Source organism: Drosophila subpulchrella, unplaced genomic scaffold (genome assembly GCF_014743375.2).
Source record: "Drosophila subpulchrella strain 33 F10 #4 breed RU33 unplaced genomic scaffold, RU_Dsub_v1.1 Primary Assembly Seq28, whole genome shotgun sequence".
NCBI lineage: Eukaryota > Metazoa > Arthropoda > Insecta > Diptera > Drosophilidae > Drosophila > Drosophila subpulchrella.
The window spans coordinates 993,199-1,016,923 of NW_023665563.1; the positions used below are offsets into that span (position 1 = coordinate 993,199).

A 23,725-nucleotide genomic window follows, 5' to 3' on the forward strand; every position below is an offset into this window, starting at 1 on the left:
TTGGTGCACTATTAATGTCTTCCACCCGGCCAAACTGTTATTACGGCATATTTTTTGATCGATTTTTCATTACGATGTTGCACCGTCTCACACTGCACTCATTCTTCGTGACCATTTCGCCAAAAATTCAACGCATTTGACTCCGTGTGAATTCTGGCTATTTTACAAAACTCAAGAGACCACACCGGGGAATGCGTTTCGAGTTGATATACCGGAAAGGGACTATTTGGCATGTTTCGATGATTGTGAAAATCGCTAGCATATTTGTATTTCATCGAGAGGGGATTACTTTGTAGGGAATTAAATTAGTTTAAAGGAATAAATAATAAACACAGCGGCACACATGCAAATTAAAATTGTCACTGGTAACATATTTAAAAAAATATATTTTATTTTATCAAACTTGGTGTTAAACCTTTTATTTTTTATCACTAATACAAGACACTTATTTCTATCTTTCGAACCGATCGCGGTTTCGGACAAAATAGGACTGCCGGCTTAATTCTAAAACCTTATCCAACGAACCTCGACCAGAAGCTTTTCTTTGAGCTTCAAGAACTTTTCTTGTGTTTAAAATAAAAGTTTGGGATGAAATCATGGCATCCTATTGTGATATGTAAATATGATGACCGATGCAATTTGTTTGGGCTTGGAACGCAATAGTTTGAACTTGCAACGCAATTGATTGGGCTTCGAGCGGAAGCTGATGTTTACTTTGGTTTGGTTTGTTTATCTTGGCTGGGCCACCAAGAGCGGACCCCAAAGCCAAAGGCAAGGGCAAAGACAAAGGCAAATGCAAAGGCATAGGCAAAGATCGCTTAGATTGCATTTTGAAAATTAATTATGAATTCCATATGAGGCCCGGTTTCACAGGTTGGATAACTTGCACATCGGCAAGATGGCTTGTATTGATGAGAGGGAGTTGTGAAGGCAGAGAGAGTGCGGACGCGTTTTAAAATCGATCCGTCTATTTCTTCAAGTTTTCAGCATAAAGCCAAAAGTGAAGCCGGTTATCCGGCGTGGAGCATTTAGACACGCACCTGGACATCAGCTGGTGGACAGGAGGCCGTGGACGACACCTGGGAACAGCCTGGGAATCTATCCCCATCAGGTTTGGCGGCCAGTAGCTGTTGCCAAATTTTTCACTCGCGCTTTCTATTTTCGTAAACACTAAATCAGTGGTGGAAAGCGATTGCGCGATCAGCTGATCGTAGTGCGCGAAAGGAGCTGCGGGTGCTATAGCAGCAAGCTTCGGGCAGGGTGCAGGCCAAGCCCATAAGTGCGTGCCGTAGCACGTAGGCAAATTTTGGGCGGCTCTTTTGAAAATTTAGAAAATTAAAACCTTAAAGCCGTATTACAAAGATTTGTTTTTTTTATTAAAAAATTTATTAAAATAGTAAAGTCCGTTCGAAGAACAGCAGGATACTGCGGGTAAACTGAACTCCCCAGGCGGGGAAATGGCGGGTAGGGGATCGGGGGCACAACACCCTGGCGCTAGCCTAGGGGTTACGTCAATCAATAGTGGAGGCACGCCTGCCAACAAAGGCCTGGTGGCGGCGGCTATTGCCGACGGCTTCCACACGCCATTGTCCAGTCTACCTGACTGGGCCAACATGGGAGCTGACCCGTTTAAAAAAAGAAGTGCAGAAAAAGAGGGTGGCAGGCAGCCTGACACTCCCAGCAGGAGAAAAAAGCAGCCCAAAAGCTGCTAATGAAGAGCAGGGGGATGTGCTGAAACAGCTGATTGGCCTGGGATCGAAGGCCAGGGAGCTGAATAAGCTAATGGACGAAAAGCGTTCCATTACAAACCCCATGAAGGATATTGTCGACGAAATTTACTATCTTCAGAGGGAAGTCCTGTCGGCTGTGCAATGCATAATCGAAGAACAGGAAAAAGCTAAGGAGACAGCTAAAAAAAACCTGCGCAGAAGTGCTCGCGAGCGGCAACTGCAAGCGACCCAGGTGAAAAGACGCTAGCGGTATCAGCAAAAAAGGCGATGCATAACGCACCGGAAAGCGATGCCAGTCAAGGTGGAAATAAAGGGAAACATGCTGGGACAGTGAGCACCAGTAAGCCCCAAAAACCTGGGAAGAAGCCAGAGGAGTACAGGTGAAGAAGAAGGTTAGGAAGCCCAGTCATCGCAACCTCCATTGGAGGGTCCTAGTCCTATGCCGATATCCTTAAAAAGATAAAGGCTGAACCGCAGCTGAAGGAGCAAGGACAATCCGTACAGGCTGTTAGACGCAGAGCTAAGGGGGAACTCCTAATCCGTCTAAATAAGGTCTCTGACCCTTAAACCGCAGAGCTCCAGACCACAATGAAGGCTGTCCTAGGCAGCAGTGTTTAGAGATCACCGATAAAACGGACATTCTAAGTGCGGTTCAATCACAGTTCGATGTGGAACTGCCAGAATCCGCGGTCTAGGGGCGGCATACGGAGGCACCCAAACCGCCACACTAAGAGTCATGCCCGACATAGGGAGACGACTCATGGAGAAGGGCAAAATAAGGCTGGGATGGACCTGGTGTAGAGTTCGCCCAAAGATAACACCTAAAAGGTGTTTTAAGTGTATGGAGTTTAACCATCTAGCAGGAGGACTGCTCAAAATGCTGCTACAAATGTGGCGCAAAGGAGCACCAAGCCAGAGGCTGCAAAGCAAAGGCCTGCTGCATGCAGGCCAAAGGAAAAAAGATAGCGACCACCCAAAAATGAGTGGAAGATGTCCGTACTTCAGGAGGGCTATGCAAGGGCTTAGGGGTAAATGAAGTTCCTTCAGATAAACCTAAGCCATTGCGAGTTTGCCCAATCGTTGCTACAGCAAAATGTCATCGAGAAAAAAAAATTCAGGAGAATGTGTAGCAAATAATAGCAAAAAATCGACAATATGGAGCTGCGAAAGTGTAAGGCGACAGATTAGCATGAAAAAAAGCGGAAATTGCTTCGCTGGGGCCCATGTGAATGGTTTAGCTTTCTATAGCTGTTACCTGCCGCCAAGCCTTAGCCTTCCCCAGGCAATATCTGCGCTCGAAGAGATTGCAGAAGACGCCCGGGAAATCGCCCTGCCGTAATTGCCGGGGACTTTAATGCCTGGGCTTCGGAGTGGGGCTCCTCCCGAACCAACGCGAGGGGAAAGGCGCTACTTGAGAGCTTCGCCGCACTTGACCTAGTGCAGCTGAACTCTGGAACAAATCCGACTTTTTCAAGAGCCGGCATCAGTTCTATTATTGACCTGACATTTGTGAACGCTGGATTGGCCTGGGGCTCCAGCTGGGAGGTTAGTGACACCTACACGGGTAGTGACCATGCAGCAATAATCTGCACGATAAAGTCTAGAAATGGCCCAACACGAGTTCCTAAGACCTAAGAAAAGCCTGCGGAGGAGCCTTTTTCGTATAGACCACTCTGCATGCTGGATACGGTGGGTAAAATTCTTGAAAAGGTGCCCTTGTCGAAACCAATGGCCTCTCAGAGATGCAGTATGGTTTTCGGAAGGGGCTATCTACCATCGACGCCGACGGTAAACTGTGCGAAGTCGCAGACAAAGCCATCGGGGGGAAAAGGGCGTTGTACGGCACTAAGCAGTACTGCATAGCGGCAACGTTGGATGTTTAAAACGCATTCAACCCCGCTAGCTGGTACCAAACACTAAATGCACTGAGCAACCTAAATGTACCAGTGTATATAAATAATCTTATCAGAGGCAATATTGATTCTGTAGATTTGGTAAGCCGCCTTACTTTCAATGTTCCTGTTAGACTAATGCGAAACTACTATCCTATAAACTTGCCACGATGTTCATCTAATTTTAGTCAGCATGAGCCTTTTCGCGTTCCTTGTAATAATTATAACAACCTATATCATTTAATTTGTTCCTCAACCTCTATCCCTGTATTAAGAACTAAAATCTTAGCTCATTTGCTTTAGTCTTGTTGATCTATGTTTTGTCCTGTCCTTGTTTGTTCTATGTACCTTCCTCGCGAACCGTAATAATAATGGGTCCGCGCGTAACAAGCACGTGCTTGGTGTCGCCACTTGTTTGTACTGCTCTTAGTGCATCAACGTTCAACAAATATATACAGAGAGTAATAGCGAGCTACTTCGAAGGCCGCCTGCTCCTGTACGAAACTGATTCCGGATCACGATGCCCGAAGGGGCACGACTCATTGGCTTCGCGGATGACGTGGCCATAGAAGTTACGGCAAAGAAACTCCCAGATGCGGAAAGAATCTGCAACGAAGCGGGGAAACGAGCAAGCGCATGGCTCGACTCCAAAGGACTCGCCTTGGCAGCGCACAAGACTGAAGCAGTCCTGATAAGTAGCCGGCAGAAAGTGGAGCCGGCTACTATCAAAATTGGAGAAGCCACAATTAAATCTCGCCCAAGGCTAAAATACTTGGGTGTCATGATCGACTACCGGCTTTTTTCAAAGAACATCTGGCGTACGAAAAGTGTCAAGACAAACATTTGGGGACCGAGGCAACCAGGTCGTATTTTACTGGTTAGCGTTGTCACATCGACGCTGGTGTATGTACGCTGCTCCCATATGGGCTCTAGCCACAAAAAATGAAAGTTATATGCAAGACGGCGACTCCGTGCAGAGATTGTGTGCCCTGCGGGTATGCTGTGCGTTCCGCACGGTATCCCATGACGCGGCGCTGGTAATATCGGGAGTCATACCGATTGACCTGCTAGCAGTGGAATCAGCTGATATCCGCGCAGGCAGCACAGGGGTCGCAAATGCTGAATCCCTACGGAAAAGGTGCAGAGAGCTTACCATTTTTAAGTGGCAGAGATGTGGGTAAATAGTAGCAAAGGACGATGGACGTATAAGCTTGCCCCAGAACTGCAGGGATGGGTGGGACGGAAGCATGGACATTTGGACTTTTACTTAACGCAACTGCTGACAGGACATGGATGCTTTAAATACTACCTAAATAGGTTTAAGCATAAACGTTATCCGCCCTGCTCACTCTGCGAATCGGATAATGAAGACGCAGAGCTAAGCCTGAAGACAGGCTGTTAGGCGCAGAGCTAAGGGGGAACTCCTTATCCTTCTCCAGTTTTACCGAAGAAACAGACGAACCTTTGTTTTGAAGTGCTTCTTCCACGAACGTGCTTCTCCCTTGTCTTTGAAAACCGACACGGTCGATTGCTGTTTTGTTTCGGACTCATAAGCATAGATCCATGATTCTTCACGTGTGACGTTCATATAAACGTCTTTTGAAACACTGTGATTGTATTTTTCCAAAATTTCTTTGCACCAATTCACACGAGCCTTTTTTTTGAGCTATAGTCAAGTTATGCGGGACGAATGCAACGAAAACCAACATTTTTTACGTCCTTGTTCATGCAAGGAGTCCTCTACGTCAAATGACGATCTTGCATTATCTGTTCACCCACGGCATAAATGGTCTCTAACACATCGAATGTTTTTGGACGACCTTCACGACTTTCGTCTTCAAGAGAGCGTCGGCCACGATTGAATTCATTAAACCAGTTTTTCACAGTGCATATGATGGTGCTTCAACGCCATCAAAGATTTAAGTTTATCGATGCACTCTTGTCGTGATAATTGACGTCGAAAGTTGTGATAATGCTTGCACGAAGATGTTCACGAGATTATTTCATTTTTTTGCAGAGGTAAGTTTTTTATTAATCGTCGCACATGTTAAAGTTGTATGGAGCTTTTGTCGATAAAAGTCCCAACTTTTTTTTTGGCAATTAATGCTAGAAGTGACCTAGGCCAAAAACTTAAATAGCAGCCCTTGTATTAGGGTTCCCGATCACGTTTACAAAATGGCATTCAACATATTTATCAAACTGCACTCAAATAGTAGCTTTTAAAAAATCAATCAATAACCTTGTTCACGAGATCTCTGATTCCCCAAAATATTTCATGAAGGTCGAATTCAAACATCGGATTTTTGTATTCTTGGCTATATCGCGGAGCCTGTAGGTGGGTGATGGTACAAAAGTTTGTATGAGACTTTTGCAGCCACCTTTCCATCTCTGAGTTTTCGGGCCTTTCCTCTGATCATATTCCGTTTCTGATATATTTCTCTGTTGCTGCCTATCAGGTCGTTGCCAAGACAAGGCTTTTACCTCGCTGGTCGGATATTAGAAGTTTCAGTGCCAGGCTCACTGCTTTGACTGAAAATAACCCTCTGCATGTCACTACAGATGACGTTGATTCCTTTGCTCAGGTTTTGGTAGACAAGATCCACCAAGCTGCCCTTCCTGCTAGAAGTGTACCAATTCCGCCGCCAACATGGGCTTCTTCGAAACTTGAAATTGCAGTCTTGGCCAAAAAAGGTCGTACACTTCTCCGCGTTTGGATGAGGACAAGGCATACCCTGCCGTGTCAGAACTCAAAAAAGTCCTCAGAATGTCCAAATCATAATTTTTTGAGTCATCTCAGTGCCATTAATCCCAACCAGGATCATGGATTCGCATTATGGAAATGCACACGAAATCTGAAAAGACATCCCCATCACAGGTTTTCTCTTAAACGAAGAGATGGTACTTGGGCTCACAGTAATTCCGAAAGTTCGATTTTGCAACAAGACGGGAAGTTCGAACCACAATTTCTAGGTTTGCGCGACCACTGCACATTGGGAAGAATGTGAAATTTTCAGACTTTTTTTTCAATCCGTTGAAGAAATGTTCTACTATCATAAAACTATTTTTAAAATATTTTTGTCACCATCCCTGGCTTTTTGGCAACCCTCTAAAGTCAGCTGTTCGAGCTAAGTTGGGTACGTCCTAATTGTTCTACAAAGCGTTCCAAAAGTTTAATTAATTATTCTTTAGCAAATATCGCTCATTCCTTTCGTCAAGGTATGTATAATATTGCTTAGAGGGCTTACACTAGAAATGCTTTCGTGTCGTGTTGTATTTAATTGTTTTATTGAACCATGTGTTATGTAGAAGTTAATCTATAAATATTTGTTTTTTTGTGGAGTAGAACTAGCAAGAGTACGCCAGATAGCGAATAGTGCAAATGTGGTAATATGTGTTATTGTATATATGATTAAATGGAGTTATTAACTTTTGCGCATACTTGCGCCATTTCATAATATTTAAATAGATTCGGAACAACTCCACATAATAATCGCAGCTTTGTCGATACCCTTAGCTGGTTGTGCTAAAGGTTCAAGTAATAAAAATCGACTGTCTGAAAATTCGCTTAATGACATTCAAAAAGGCAAATTCAAGCTGGCTTCCATCAGAAATTTAACTTTCTGCAAAAAATGAACTTGGTGCAAACAAGACTGGTCGCCTTTATTTAAATTACGAGAATGGTGGATCGCGTTTGAAAAGAAAGATGACTTCAGATCTCTCGAAATAAGTTCTATAAACGTGATATATTTGGGGTGGTTTATGTAGGCGTGGTCAAAATCAAAATAGATTAAAAAAAATGTTAAATTTTACAATGGTCTCAATATTATGTATTAAAAAATTGAAATCATATAAAGAGATTGACCCCCACAAAAGCTCCTGGCATGGATAAGATTGATGGTAAAGTTGCAAAGTCACTCCCTAACTCTGTCAATGCGCAGCTCTGCCATCTCTTCAATGCGTCACTGAACCTTGGCCATTTTCCATCCCCTTGGAAGCGTGCTCTAGTTACAATAGTCCCCAAAAAGATTAAAGATCCGTGCTCGCCTGAGTCTTACAGACCAATAAGTCTTCTGTACACGTTTTCCAAGATTTTTTAGCGGATCGTACATAATAGGCTCCTGGATATTGTTTAATATGACGTTTAATGACGCTTTACTAAACCATCAATTTGGTTTCCGTAGTCGCCACTCAGCTATTAAACAGGTTCACACAGTCATGAATCACATTCTAGATGCTTTAGAAGGTCATAAATACTGCTCGACCGTTTTTCTTGATGTCAGACAGACTTTTAATAGGGTTTGGCATGGCTAATGCCACTATTGCCTAAGGGACTCTGGAAGCTCGTTGTGTCATTTCTGGACTATAGGAGGTTTGCCGTTGACATTCGTGGACATCTTTCTGGACTACGTCAAATTCGAGCTGGTGTCCCACAGGGAAGCGTCCTTGGCTCGGTTCTGTACACAATTTACACTTCGGATCTCCCAAACCCAGTAGCTCGTGGTACTCTTCTTGCCACCTACGCAGATGATACTGCATTTCTAGCCAATGGCAGCACCCCATCCTCGTTCTCTTGGCGTGACCAGACTTTCTTGAATGATTTTGAATGTTAAGCCTCTCGATTAAATATTGCGCTGAACGTTGACAAAATGCAACACTCCACCTTTGCTCTTCGACCAGATAGTGGATTATCCCTTCAGGCTAAAGTACGACTCTTAAAAACCATTGTTCTCCCGACCCTTAATTGGGGGATAACATGCTGGGGCACCGCTTGCGACACGTCGTAAAAAAGAGTACAAACTTGCGTCAGAAAAAGCTATACGGAGGATGCATGGGGTGAAGTGGCACCATTATGTCGGTTACCAACCGTTACTGAGATGATAACACTATTCTCAAATCGCTGTGAATTCCAACCGCCTGGCCAGACGTCTTGCCTCACCACGCAGACGACACCCTGCAGACCTATGGACCCTCGGCCGTGATAGACATGGGCGACTTTTATAATTTAAAGTACATTAACCAGATATAGAACATGCCCCACTGTCGCTTCACCTACCCCTGGATTTCGGGACTTTTTATACCCGTTACTCGTAGAGTAAAAGGGTATACTAGATTCGTCGGAAAGTATGTAACAGGCAGAAGGAAGCTTTTCAGACCCCATAAAGTATATATATTCTTGATCAGGATCACTAGCCGAGTCGATCTAGCCATGTCCGTCTGTCCGCCTGTCCGTCTGTCTGTCCGTCCGGCTGAACGCTGAGATCTCGGAAACTATAAGAGCTAGGCTATTGAGATTTGGCGTGCAGATTCCTGAGCTTCTTACGCAGCGCAAGTTTGTTTCAGCAGAGTGCCACGCCCACTTTAACGCCCACAAACCGCCCACAAACTTAAAAAAATCGTAAATATGAACGTGGATATCACGGAAACTATCAAAGATAGGGAACTGGGATCTCAGATTTAGATTCCGTAGCCTAGAGCGCGGCGCAAGTTTGTTACGCGAATATGCCACGCCCACTCTAACGCCCACAAACCGCCCAAACCTGTGGCGCCCACAATTTTCATGCAAGATTCAAAATTTTAACTTATATGTATTGGTCTCGTCAATACCTATCGATTGATCCAAAAAAAAGTTTGCCACGCCCGCTCTAACGCCCAAAACTGGCTCCTACAGTTTTTATGCTAGAATAAAAATTTTAACTCAAATGTATTATTCTCATTCATACCTCTCGATTGACCCAAAAAAAAGTTTGCCACGCCCACTTTAACGCCCACAAACCGCCCACAAACTTCAAAAATCGTTAATATGAACGCGGATATCTCGGAAGATATCAAAGATAGAGAAATGGGATTTCATATTTAGATTCCGTAGGCTTGAGCGCAGCGCAAGTTTGTTACGCGAATATGCCACGCCCACTCTAACGCCCACAAACCGCGAAGGCCTGTTGCGCCCACAATTTGCATGCTAGATACAAAATTTTAACTGAAATGTATTGGTGTCGTCAATACCTATCGATTGATCCAAAAAAAACTTTGCCTCGCCCACTCTAACGCCCACAACGCTTAAGTCTGTCTACCGCCGGTAGGTGGCGCATTTTAATCTCGCTTTGCTGCTTCCATATCTCCATTTTCCTTTGGTCCCTTTAGCTCAGTAACGGGTATCTGATAATCCAGGTACTCGACTATAGCGTTCTTCCTTGTTTTTTATTACAACATCCAACATGAAAACATGAACCTTACTTGTGAGGCATGTTAATAAACTATGTGCCTACATTGGCATATATAAAAAAAAAAAATACTTTTACTCAGAAGGACTCAAGTATTATGGAAATGTAGTAATGGTTTCAGGAAATGTTACATAGGTAAATTTTGTGTTCCTGTGCAATTCTAATAATAATTATTTATTAAATAACTTGTCACAATTAATTTAAAAGAGAATTGCAAAGCTCGCGCGCATAAATGGTATGTGGTATGGACCGACGGACATGGCTAGATCGACTCGGCTAGTGATCCTGATCAAGAATATATATTCTTTATAGGGTCGGAATCGCTTCCTTTTACCTGTTACATACTTTTACTCACAAGTAACGGGTATAAAAATGGCAAGTAGCTCCTGCAGCAAAAACGGACTGACATTAATCTTTAAAAAAAAACAGAAATTCTGAAATATTTCAAAGACGCGGGCTAAATATAAATTGGTATAAGCAACCCCAAATTGCCCCAAATTTCTACTTGATTTGATTTTTTCCAATTTTTTTTCTCCTCAACACCACAAAGAACGTAGAACAAAAGATACGCAAATGCACAAATCGAGAGGCTGGTCCGGGAAAAGCGTCGATCACGAAGAGAGTGGCAGTTGCTTAGATCGCCATTCGCAAAGATAAGGTAGACAACGTAGACGATCACATTGAATTTACGGCAAGTGATATAGCCAAGGTCATAAAGGAGCAGCTGTAACCACAAAAATCTCCAGGCTGCTATCTAATAACTCCGAAGATGATCATTCCACAATGTGCCATTTTCACCATATGCCAGCTCTTTAATGCAGTGATGAGAGTCGGCTACTTTCCTGAGAGGTGGAAGAAGTCCATCATCGAAATGATACCTAAGCCTGCAAAAGACCACACAGCGGTCTTTTCAAGCTCTTTGAAAAGTGCCTGTTGACCCGCATTGTACCGTATCTAATAAACCACAACATAATCCCAGCACATCAATTCGGCATTCGCGAAAAACATGGTACCGTTGAGCAGGTAAACCGTATAACATCGGAAATTCGAGCCGCATTTAAAAACAGGGAATTCTGTACTGCCATATTTTTTGACGTCTCTCAGACCTTTGACAGGGTATGGCTTAACGGCCTAATGCATAAAATTACTTTAATGCTCCCTAGCACTCACAAACTCCTAAAGTCATACCTCTACATAGGAAATTCGCGGTGAGATGCAACAACACCATATCTGCTGACCATAACATCGATGCGGGAGTTCTTCAAGGCAGTGTTTTTGGCCCAACACCTTACCTCCTCTATACTTCCGACATTCCCACGAGCGAACGTCTGACTATGTCTACGTTTGCTGACGATACTGTAATCCTTAGTCGATCAAAGTGTCCACATAAAGAATCAGCGCCACTAGCAGATAACCTAGATGCTGTTGAAAAATGGCTGGCTAGTGTAAGCACGTTACATTTACATTAAACAGACAAGATAGTCCTACGCTTACATTAAACAATACTGTGCTGCCTCAAGCAAACGAAGTAACGCACCTTGACAAACGAGTCACTTGGCGCAGACACATTGAAGCCAAGGGAACTAGTGATGTAAATTTGGGTCGAAACATCGATGTCGATCTTCATCGTTGTTTGCAAAATGATACATCGATGTTTTGTGAAACATCGGCTAAAAACATCGATGCATCGATGTTTTCAACCCATTCCGTTAAAGCTTGTCTTTGAATACATTTGTAATTGCAAATAACTATATTTATATACATATATATTTCACATAATACTTACTTTGGCATTGCAAACACGGTAAACTAAAACAAAAACCGCGAATTTGTCTGTGCGGCACTGAAACCATATGTTCTGCAATGTTGTGCAACTCGACGCCCGATGTTTTGGTTAAACATCGATGCATCGATAAACATCGGCATAACATAAAACATCGAAAAACATCGGCGAAAAATCATCGATGCTCGATGCATCGATGTTTTTTTACATCACTAAAGGGAACACCCCCCAAGCTGAAGGCTGGTAGCCTACACTGGCTTATAAACTCCCGCTCTCCTCTTAGTCTGGACCACAAGGTACTGCTCTACAACTCTACTTTCAGTGTCGAATTTATGCAGAGAAATAATGCTCAGTCGAAGATCCTCAGAACCATTACCGTTGCACCGTGGTACGTTCGGAACGACAACATTCAGAGAGATCTGAATATGCTCCCCATCAGAGATGAAATAGCGCAAACCATAGAAAGATACTACAATAAACTGTCAACACACCCAATCCACCTCGCAAGACCCATAGGCAGAATGAGCAGCCGCTCCCGTCTTCATCGTAATGACCTTCCCATCCAGAAATAATTATTAGGAACGTGTTAACTAAGTTCAGATTAACTGAAATAATAATATACTATTTTAAGATTTGAAAACTTTGTTTTTGAAAAAAAAATTTTGGAATTAATTTTAGTTATGCCCTTTGAATGAAATGTGTTAAATCTGTTAAAGGATATCAGTATTAAAAAGAATTTGTATTTAAGCGAATCTCTTTTTCCCCGTCACCTAAATAATACGTATACACACACAAGAATGCATGCATATAAACACACATATATCTTGTTTTCAGTATTCATATTTTTATGGAAACATTTTCTTTGTTCCCTTAAACGCCATTTTCCAATTGCTTTGCTGTTTCCATGAGCCAGAGTGCCATGTGCCAAGACACGATGGACAAGCGGAATAGGAAAAAATTGGGGGACTTGGTTAAGGAGGCCTAATATCCGAAAAAAATGTATGCAGGTATTTGCGGGTATGCCTTTTAAAACCACTTTGGCAAATTGTACAACTGAGCAGTGGCTAAAATAAAAAATTAGAAAAAACATTGAATTTTAGGGCAGTTTGGGATCGCTTATTGTACCAATTTAAACTTAGCACGCGTCTTCGAATTATTTCCGAATTTCTGTTGCTTATTTTATATTTTTATGTCAAGCTATTTTTGCTGCAGGAGCTACTTGCCATTTTTCTTATTTGCACCTTTATAACTTAGGTAAGATTGCTGCTTAACCACCATGCCCTTCATAGTCAGAACGAAAGAAATTATAACCTTCACAAAAGATGAAGGAATTACATACTCTAGTTGAAAACCACGTCTCGGAAACACAAATAACATCAGCATTGGAGTTTACAAAGTTTGCCTTTTTTCCTGCAGATATGCAAGCCTTCACAACGACTAAATACAATTCAAAGAGTAGAGAGAAGAAATTTTTAAATTAGAGTTTTGTAGCGCACAGCAATTAAACATTACAGTACATAAAAAATTAACCATAAGCAAATAAATAAGTAAATCTTTAGAAAAGAGAGTCGGATAGGCCATTACATCTCTTGGTGGCGAAAACCCATCACTAGAGCGGGGACTGCTCCCTCTTCTCTTTATATGTGAAGGTGGGAAAGATCTGGCATTTCTCCAATAATAAAAACGTCGCCCTTCTCATGCTGCTAGGTCGGAACGAGCCGGATCGGATAACTAAGTCCTATAGCTCCGATAGGAAAAAATCTTATTTTCAATGTAAAAAAAGATTACTGGTGTTTTTTGATATATAAACTTCTACTCTTGGGATTATAATATTTCAGAATATCGACGAATATCGGACGACATTATAATATAATAAATTGGAACGATCTTATAATTAATGTCAAAACGAATCAAAGACCGTTATATTTTGTTTTCGGTAAATATATACGGTTGTTAATTGATATGGAACAATATTATTAGTTTTTAGTTTTAGTTAGTTTAGTTTTAGATAGTTTTCTTTTAGTTAGTAGGGTATAGAAACTTCGGCTTGCCGAATCTAGCTTATTTTTTTTTGATGAAGATCTCTTTTATATTACATTTTATTTCATACTATTTGTCAGTATCTAAGACGTGTCTAAAGATGATAACATCGGACCATAAATTAAGTAAAGTTGGTTAACTGAAGAACATGTATATGATAGTCGAGGCACTCGTCTATAGAGTTATCTTTTTCTGCACACAAAAATATTTACTAATATTTTTTTGCAGGTTCATCAGTTAATATATCGTGTAATTACTTAGAGCTAACGACTGATGGATCAAAAGGAGTTTTCCATTACGAAGTACGTTATTCCCCTCCCGTTGATTCGGTTCATTTAAGAATGAAGTATTTAAACGATCATAGGGATAAGCTCGGAGAAACGAAAACATTCGACGGCATTACGTTATATTTACCAATTTTGTTACCAAATCAAATGACCGTCCTTGTTTCAAAAGTGGAAGATACGGAGGTGCAAATTCGAATTTTGTTCAAAAAAAAAGAGGACCTTAAGAATTGCATACATTTGTATAATATTTTGTTCGATAGAGTTATGAAAACGTTAAATTATGTAAAATTTGACCGGAAACAGTTTGATCCCACTCGTCCAAAAATTATACCTCTGGCTAAGTTAGAAGTTTGGCCAGGCTATGTTACAGCCGTTGATGAATACAAAGGTGGTTTAATGCTTTGTTGCGACGTTTCGCACCGTATACTTTGTCAAAAAACTGTTTTAGAAATGTTGGTTGATCTATATCAGCAAAATGTAGATCTTTACCAAGAATGCGCCAGAAAGACATTAATTGGAAACATAGTCTTAACAAGATATAACAACCGTACATATAAAATAAATGAGATTTGCTTCAATCAAAGTCCGAAATCCGAGTTTCAAACCAAAATTGGGACCACAAGTTATATGGAATATTACAAAAAATACCACAATATAAACATTAAAGATATTAATCAACCATTGCTACTTAGTATAAAGAAATCAAGAGCAACACCTCATGACCAAGAAAGTATACAGTTCTGTTTAATTCCAGAACTGTGTTATCTGACTGGGCTGCGGGATGAAGTTCGTTCAGACAACAAACTTATGCGTGAGATAGCAACTTTTACAAGAGTTTCGCCAAATCAACGACAGCTGGCGTTAAATAAGTTCCACCAAAATGTCTCAAAAAGTCCGGAAGCTCAAAAAATACTGAACAGCTGGGGTCTTTCACTAACCATAAATTACAATAATTTGAAAGGACGTCAAATGGAAGCAGAGCAAATATATTTTTCGAAAATGAACGTGTCAGCCGGAAAAAATGCGGAGTTCTCCAAATATGCTGTCAGCAATGAAATGCTGGAAGTAATTCACCTTAACAAATGGATTATAATTCATTTGAGGAATGATACACGAGCTGCAACTAACCTACTTGATAATATGAAACAGTGTTGTAAGCCTCTTGGGATGAACGTTTCTAAACCAACAATGATTTCTTTGGACCATGATCGAATCGATGCATACATCCAAGCTTTGCGACGAAACTTAACTATGGATGCACAAATTGTCGTCTGTATTTGCCATAACAGTAGGGATGATCGATATTCTGCAATAAAAAAAATATGTTGTTCGGAATTACCAATACCATCACAGGTAAAATAACCGTTAGAAATAAATTGTATTACTATAAAATTGCATTACCGTTCATCGCCTTTTGCGATAAATCAGCTCTCAAAAATGTCTAGTGCTTAACATCCGTGATTCATTCATTAATGAAAATTAAAGAATCATCACTGAATCATCAGCGCCATTTGACATTTGTATACCCTTGCAGAGGGTATAATGATTTAAGTCAGAAGTTTGCAACGCAGTGAAGGAGACGTTTCCGGCCCCATAAAGTATATATATTCTTGATCAGCATCACTAGACGAGTCGATCTAGACATGTCCGTCTGTCCGTCCGTTTCTGCGCAAACTAGTCTCTCAGTTGTTAAGCTATCGGGCTGAAACTTTCCCAAAAGTTTTCTTTCTTTTGCAGGTAGTATATAAGTCGGAACCAGCCGGATCGGAAATAACCGGGAAAAAATTTTTAAAAAATTATATCTTAGGTGTTTTTTAACATATAACCTCCAACGCTTGGAAAGAACATTTTTTAATTAGTTCTGAACTTCGAATTTTATTTTATCAAAATCGGACGACTATATCATTGCTGCCATAGGAACGATCGGAAAAGGGGTGGGAAAATAATATGAAACAAATTATAGCTTCGGTGTTTTTTGATATATTATCTTATACTATTGGGAATATAATTTTTTGTATTTTCAGGAATTTCAAATTAAATTTAATAAAAATCGGACGACTCTAAGAAACGGTCAAAGAAATAACGAAATAATTATTTTTAAAAAATTTTGCTTTGTTGATTTTGATCGTATTTTCTTTTATTCTGGGATATAAAATATTTTAACTTTTCAACATTACGAATTTAATTTTACACAAATTTAACTGAAGCTAGCAAAAATCCTTAAGAATTTAACATGGTGCTACTAACATTGATAATTTCTTATAACTGCAAGGGTATACAAACTTGGGCTTGCCGAAGTTAACTTCCTTTCTTGTTTTTATATAACATATAATTTTGTTTATTTATAAAAATCATTGAATAAACGGCATTTCAAGTGTAAAGGATTCACAAATTTGTATATATACAAGAATAAATTTAAAAAAAGGAAAAAAAATATATCGACTTGGTTATTTTAACAGTCTGTCGATCTCGGCTTTCCCAGTGTCAAAACTGCACAGTTAACTACGCCTGACTTCCCGGGTCTAACCCAGATATCAGATCGTTCCACCAATCAGTTAAATAACTAGGTGAGCTGAATTACGTGTTTAATTTAGAATATTAAGTATCAGAGCCTGGTTGATGTAGTTGTAGAGAGTCGACCAACATTACCCATCCAGCGAGTTGTATACATCACGCGGCTGCAGCTGTGTCTGACCAAACTGCGGCAGGCGGATTTCCCGTAAAATGGGGCAGCGTCCTATAAAGTACACAACGTTTTCCTGCTCACGTTTGGGATATAGCTTAGTGGGAGGATTTCTCCCCTGGCCATTAAAATGGTACGGAACTTCTCCACAGTGAAAGCGTCAGTAAAATAGTTCTCAACTCCCAGATAATATTCAGTTGGCCGAGTTCTTCTCCTTGATTCCGTTTTTATCTGAGTCGTATAGGTTTCTTCCATATGTACTAAAATACTTTTCGCCCATAACTGTAGCCTTTCTCCGTAGGTCTCGGCAAGCGTCTCCCATTCTATGACCCATTACTTACGTTCTTGCACTAAATAGTTCGCTAGAATTCGTGGCAGGCTATGTTCGGGCATGGTTACCACTTTCTGGATATACCTGAAATGCATTTTGGCTGTAAAGATAGTCAGCGGCGACAGTCCTGTTTCATGATATAGCATCCTGTACGGGGTAAATCTGGGAAGACAAAAAAATTTTTTTTTAAGAAAAGTCTTAGAAGGCTTTGAAATTCTTCATAATGTGAGATGCCCCAGACCTGTGCGCCGTAACAATGGATTGACCGCATTGCTGCACTAAACAGCTTGTACTTGCTACTCATTGGAACTTCTTATTTTCCTAGCAGCGATTTACATGTGCAATTTATGGAAGTTTCTCCTGTAAATGGTCGTTAACACGACCGTTGTGGTAAATCCAGACTCCCAGATACTTATACGACTGGACAATTTCTGGCTAAATAGACCCTAAATTCCACTTTTCGCTTTGTGCTAACCTTCTCCAATGCCTCTCAGTTCTCTCAGTTCGACTGGTGATTCGGCGAGGATCACAATGTCATCTGCATACAGCAGCGCCTTAATAGCGCATCCGCCTATTTGAATACCGCAAGGCAGGCTATCCGTGATGTCGTTAAATAACAGGGAAAACAGAAGGGGGCTGAAAATTTTATCTACTGTCGAATACCCTTTTCTAAAACCGGCTTGGAATTCAGTAAGTATATTTAGTCTTTTAACCAGTTTTCAAGCCGATCGAGTAGTAGCGGAGAGAAGACTTCAGCTACTTTCTTTTCGCCATTTCTTAATTTGAAAAATTATTGCTTTTTGAAAGCTCTTTGGGATTGTTTCCGATTCCAAGAACTTGCTGAATGCAGTGACAAGGCTGGCTTTGAATTGAGGTGTAGCGTACTTATGATGGTATTCCGATGGTAACCTGTCAGGCCCGGGGGCTTTTCTTTCTTCCAGCGGGAGATGGTCAGAGAATATTTTACTGCTCACTTTGGTTCTATCCAGGTACCGCGTGCCATACATAGGTCGATGGTGGACCGAGCTTCACCTCTCATAAAACTTTAATCGCCCAAAGGATCGCTTGATGACCTTCCATTGACCGCCGTGAAGCCAAACAGCTCAATCAAGTCCATTAGGTGCCGGGCATTGGTGCCTGTCCCTTTGCCTTTGGGATAACGGGCTTCATTGAGGGAGCTTGTGACTTGTGACCAACAGCTGGTCGAATCCGTGAAGCTGAGGCTGGGAGAAGCCTTGCGTTACAATCTCCTATGATCAGTGCACTTTCATTTAATCGAGTACGGCTTAAAACCTCGTATAACTTCCCAGAATCTTTCCCAATGATTTAAATTAATATACACTGGCAGTAGGTGCAGGCTTTCATTTTCTACATTCCTCAGTTGGATAATAATGGTCTCATCTACATTTATGAAACTGATCATATTCTGTCCGTGAAGTTCTTTTTTATACCCGTTACTCGTAGAGTAAAAGGGTTTACTAGATTCGCGGAAAGTATGTAACAGGCAGAAGGAAGCTTTTCCGACCCCAAAAAAAATATATTTTCTTGATCAGGATCACTAGCCGAGTCGATCTAGCCATGTCCGTCTGTCCGGATGAACGCTGAGATCTCGGAAACTATAAGAGCTAGGCTAATGCGATTTGGCGTGCAGATTCCTGAGCTTCTTACGCAGCGTAAGTTTGTTTCAGCAGAGTGCCATGCCCACTCTAACGCCTACAAACCACCCAAAACTGTGGCTCCTGCAGTTTTTATGCTAGAATAAAAATTTTAATTGGAATGTATTGCTCTCGTCAATACCTATCGATTGACCCGAAAAAAGTTTGCCACGCCCCCTTTAACGCCCACAAACCGCCCACAAAATTCAAAAAATCGTAAATATGAACGTGGATAACGCCCACAAACCGCCCAAGCCTGTGGCGCCCACAATTTTTATGCTAGATAAAAAATTTTAACTGAAATGTATTGGTCTCGTCAATACCTATCGATTGATCCAAAAAAATGTTGCCACGCCCATAACGCTTAAATCTGTCTACCGCCGGTAGGTGGCGCATTTCAATCTCGCTTTGCTGCTTGCATATCTCCATTTCCCCTTGGTCCTTTTAGCTGAGTAACGTTTCTTATAGTCGAGGTACTCGACTATAGCGTTCTTCCTTGTTTTTTTATTCCATATATCATTCCACCACTTGCTCGGCCTCTGGCGCTGGTTCGGATGGCGGGCACAAAGTCTTTAAATTGGACTTCGACAGCATCCAATTTGGTTTCAAGAAATGTTTCAGATAGAACGAAAGAAATAATTATATATAAGCTTATTTTTTATGCCTGCCACGTTATAGGACAATATTCTGATCTCATTTCCATCTGCAACACTACTACAATCTAACATAGGACTACATTTAATGCATTAATTTTTGTTTCATTTTAGTTTTTTGACTTCGAATTTTGCCTTAGGAATGTGTGTATAATTAATGTGAGACATTTCCAAACTTTGTTCGTAAATTTCCTTTAATTTTGTTTCAGCTGGTTTTCCTTGCCACATAAGCACTTTATTATTCTTAAACGACATCCAATTTCCGATTACGTGGATACCGTCGTTTTGGACTTTTTTTTTGTTTCCCTGCGAATGGCGAGAAGAATCTTTTTTAGCTCTACCAGCCACTTTATTCGTTTTTTTTCCACTGTCAAATCCTTGCCAAGGAACATTTGACTTCCACGCAATTTATGACCATTCTTCAAAATATTCTCCGCTTGGGATTCACATTGCACTAGAACCATCATTTTGCCATCCCGCTCATTAATCTTTCGCACATCGGAAACCCCGAAACCCTTTAATTGCTGTTTCTCTTCAATCAGTGTTTTGACAGCCAATTTTAATCCACCTTCAGACCTATTACAACAACATTTTTTTTTTCTTTTGTTGTTCTAGCAACATATTTATTATTCGCTTGTCAGCCTTTCTATCTGAGCGAAGGCTTATAACCCCTTCTTTGAGCCGCGTCCTGTCGTCGGATAGCTGTTTGACCTGCAACGAAATAGCTCCAATATCGCTCAGATCTTGTTTTAGCTAGCCATTCGACGTCAGATTTAGTTGGCAGATCTTTTAACTTTATGTCGAGTAGCTTCGACCTAGCTGATTTCAGATCCTTCAAGGATGCTCGTCCTGCAATGTTTTGAGACATATTCTCCAAGTTCAGCTTTTGTGGTGCCTACACTGGTGATAAGTAGTTATCCTTTTCATCCGAACTCGACATGACTACTACACTTACAATCTACCCGCCTAGTAGGATACGGCCCTCCAACGGTGTCCGCTACCGGATAGGCTGCGACCAGCTGATGGTACCACCTAGCTTAGTCTAGTTTACTTCTTCCCACGCCGGTTCAACACGTCTCTTCTCTCTGCTTTTCACCTTTTTCGCCGAAAAAATGAGTGAAAACTGTGGAAGGAAACAACTTTAAGTCGGAAGACACAAATTAATATTTATTAGCACGTTCGTTTAATTCGACTATTCACACAAGAATGCCTTTCGTTTCGATTGCTTAACAACTATCAATTCGTCTCTCTTACCAGAGTTATCGGTAATAATGTGACCATCCGATGAGTCTAATACAATTCGGCCATCCTGCGTATTGGATCTCCTGACCCTGATGTACTTAGGACTAAAGATAAATCTAATTACAATATTCTTATGTTTCTTTACATCTTATATTGAACCTCTGCATTAAAATGATTTCCTTTTACCTATCCACGGTCTTATATTTTGAGCACTCCAAACACCCTTGTATGGATTTCGAGAGTCTTGGAAGCCCTCAACAGCCTTTAACATGAACCTGTCGTTGCGAAGTACCTTTGCTATAATGTATGGGCCTTTATTCTTGGGTATCAAGTTTCTTGCCACTCCCGCTGTACTATCAAAATTTTTAACCATTACGTAATCCCCCTTTGCATAATCCTTCGCCTTTTTCTTTGCTTTGTCAAAATAAGTCTTATTGTATGCCTGCGCTTCATTTTGATTATACATAGCCTTTACTCGAATGTTTTCTAAGCTTTCTGTAACAATTGTATCCTGTACATCTTCCAATCCTTCTCTAAGCTCATCTACAATCTCACCCTTCTGTTGTACACCAAATAGAATTTTGCTTGGGACTTCTTGTACTTCTGTGTACAGTGTTATTAAGTGTATACTCTATTTGCGCAATTGCTGTGTCCCAATGTCCACCGTGTTCAGGTTCCGTAAGTTTTGCAATCATAGGACCAATGCTTCTATTTATTCGTTCGACCTGCCCATTTGCTTGTGGGGATCCAGTAGCTGTTTTTAAGTGTTTTACGTTTCTTTTCGACAGGAATTGTTCGAATTAGTTAGAGGCAAAGCACCTGCTTCTATCTGAAACGATTGACATTGATATGCTATAAGCTCTGAAGTAGTCGCTTAATGCTTTCAAAACTTCTTTTGTATTTGTCGTTTTAGTTGTGTACAGTCTTAGAAATTAAGTAAACCCATCTACAATGAGAAAGATGTGTTTATTCGCCCTACCTTTAGCTTCTGGTCCATAATGATCTATATGCAATAGTTGAAATGGCTTATCCCTTTTCGGAATACTATTGAGGAAACCTTCTGATTTTCCAGTTTTCGGGGAAAACGACACACATTTCAAGCAATTTTCAATATGACTACTGCATTTTTCTTTCATATCCTTAAACTTTTATCTCTAAAAAAAAACGGTGCATAAAAGAGGTGCAGAAAATAAAAAAACAAACACAAGCGCTATCATTTTGTTGCTACCGTTACTGCTACACAGATCACAGAACTTCATTTTCTGCTATCGCTATTGCTAAAGTTTCTCAAGTGACAAAACTGAGAGCAGAGCAGACCACATACTTTATCGTTGTCCTGCTATGGCTCTGCTACGGCTCTCGTCAAAAAGAGAGCGATAGCAATAGCAAAACGAAAGCATATGAGAGTTGCGTAGCTTTTCAAACACTGTTTTCCATTTCTTCAGGGACATAAAATATCAACCTGTCGTCGTTCGTTTTTCTGTAGACAACCCCGTTCCTCATTTCAAACATTTTATGCTGATTTTTTTCTAATTGATTCCTTATATATTATATTGTATATTTAGGTCCTTTGATTTGCGGATTAACAGATTATTTTCAAAACTATTAGCCTCAACAATAAAAAGGTGACACCTACCTAGAGCGTCAACATGCTGCATTTTTTTTCCCGATCGGTGAACCACTTCGTAATCGTAAGTTTGAAGTTCGAGTTCAGGGACATAAAATATCAACCTGTCGTCCTTCGTTTCGTTTTTCTGTAGACAACGTCGTTTCTCATTTCAAACATTTAAAGCTGATTTTTCTCTAATTGATCCCTTAACATGTGTTGAGGCGGGGTGGCTTGAAATAGATGAAGTCCCAAGAACGAAGGGTACGCAAAAAACACGGGGGTACTTTGAGGTTTTATGCGTGACGTGCATAGGTGTTTATTGGTACACTTAGACATAAGAACTCATTAAGCCTAACTTAACTTAAGCGCTCCAGAGCGGAGCGGAGACTTAGGGGAGAGATGGAGAGGGAGAGCGGACGGCAGTGCGGACGTGCGAGATGTAAACATCTGGATAAAACTGCCGCTCGACACTGCCTCCTGAAATTAAACGCCCTTTTGACGTAAACAACATTTTTTAAGTTCTGAATTTCGAATTTAATTATATCCAAATCGGACGACTATATCATAAGCTGCCATAGGAACGATCGGAAAATTGGTGGGAAAATAATATGAAACAAATTAAATCAAAAAAATGTTGTTTTGTTGATTTTGATCGTAATTTCATTTGCTCTGGGATATAGAACATTTTAACTTTTCAGCATTACAATTTTAATTTTACACAAATATCACTGAAGCTAGAAACAATCCTTAAAAATTTAACATGGTGTTACTAACATTGATTATTTCTTATAACTGCAAGGGTATACAAACTGCGGCATGCCGAAGACAACTTCCTTTCTTGTTTTTCATATTTTGAAAAGTTAAAGTGCTGAAAGTTAATTAGGGTATTCAATTGCGTTGCAAACGTTTGAAAAGTGTAAAAGTGTAGGCAGTTCCAAAAACAACAATTCATGGCCTACAACACCCCAGCCTATGTATACAAATCTGTTGTACTTGTGTAGAAATAGGGGGTTAATAATGGGTAGGATTTTTATCTAAAATACTAAAAATATACTGAAAAGTTGGGTTTAAATCCATGGCAATGACAGTGAAAGGAAAGAAACAAATTTGAATTTTAAATGCAAAAGAAAAAAAATGTGTCTTCTATCAAACAAAATCATTGAATAACAATTTCAATGGAAGAGAAATCGTCAAGAAAGCGAGCCAGGGAGGTCGAAACTAAGCGATGGTCAGAGAGCGAAGTTAATAAAGTCCTAGATTATATGTTGGAGCAATACAAAAATTTAAAAGTTATGTTTCTTTTGTACGTCAATTTCCTGCAACGATGTTTTAAAATAGAGGGCGTTCACAGTTCTCGTCTGGCAAACTTACAAAGTTTACACTTTTGCAATGCAATTTGTTCACGTCAAAAGGGCGTTTAATTTCAGGAGGCAGTGTCGAGCGGCAGTTTTATCCAGATGTCTACATCTCGCGCGCTCGCACTGCCGTCCGCTCTCCCTCTCCATCTCTCCCCTAAGTCTCCGCTCTACTCTGGAACGCTTAAGTTAAGTTAGGCTTAGGGAGTTCATGTTTCAAAGTGTACTAATAAACACCTACGCT

At 40.6% G+C, this 23,725-nt stretch overlaps 1 protein-coding gene across 3 annotated transcripts in view; it reads left to right on the plus strand.

Moving 5' to 3' along the window:
- LOC119559655 (protein argonaute-3) overlaps window positions 1–23,725 on the plus strand; it is a 336,633-nt gene that overhangs the window by 76,505 nt on the left and 236,403 nt on the right. For all 3 annotated transcript variants that reach the window (XM_037872704.1, XM_037872705.1, XM_037872703.1), the window contains exon 3: window positions 13,895–15,306. In XM_037872704.1, coding sequence (XP_037728632.1) covers window positions 13,895–15,306 — 1,412 coding nt within the window. The remainder of the gene's footprint in view (window positions 1–13,894; window positions 15,307–23,725) is intronic.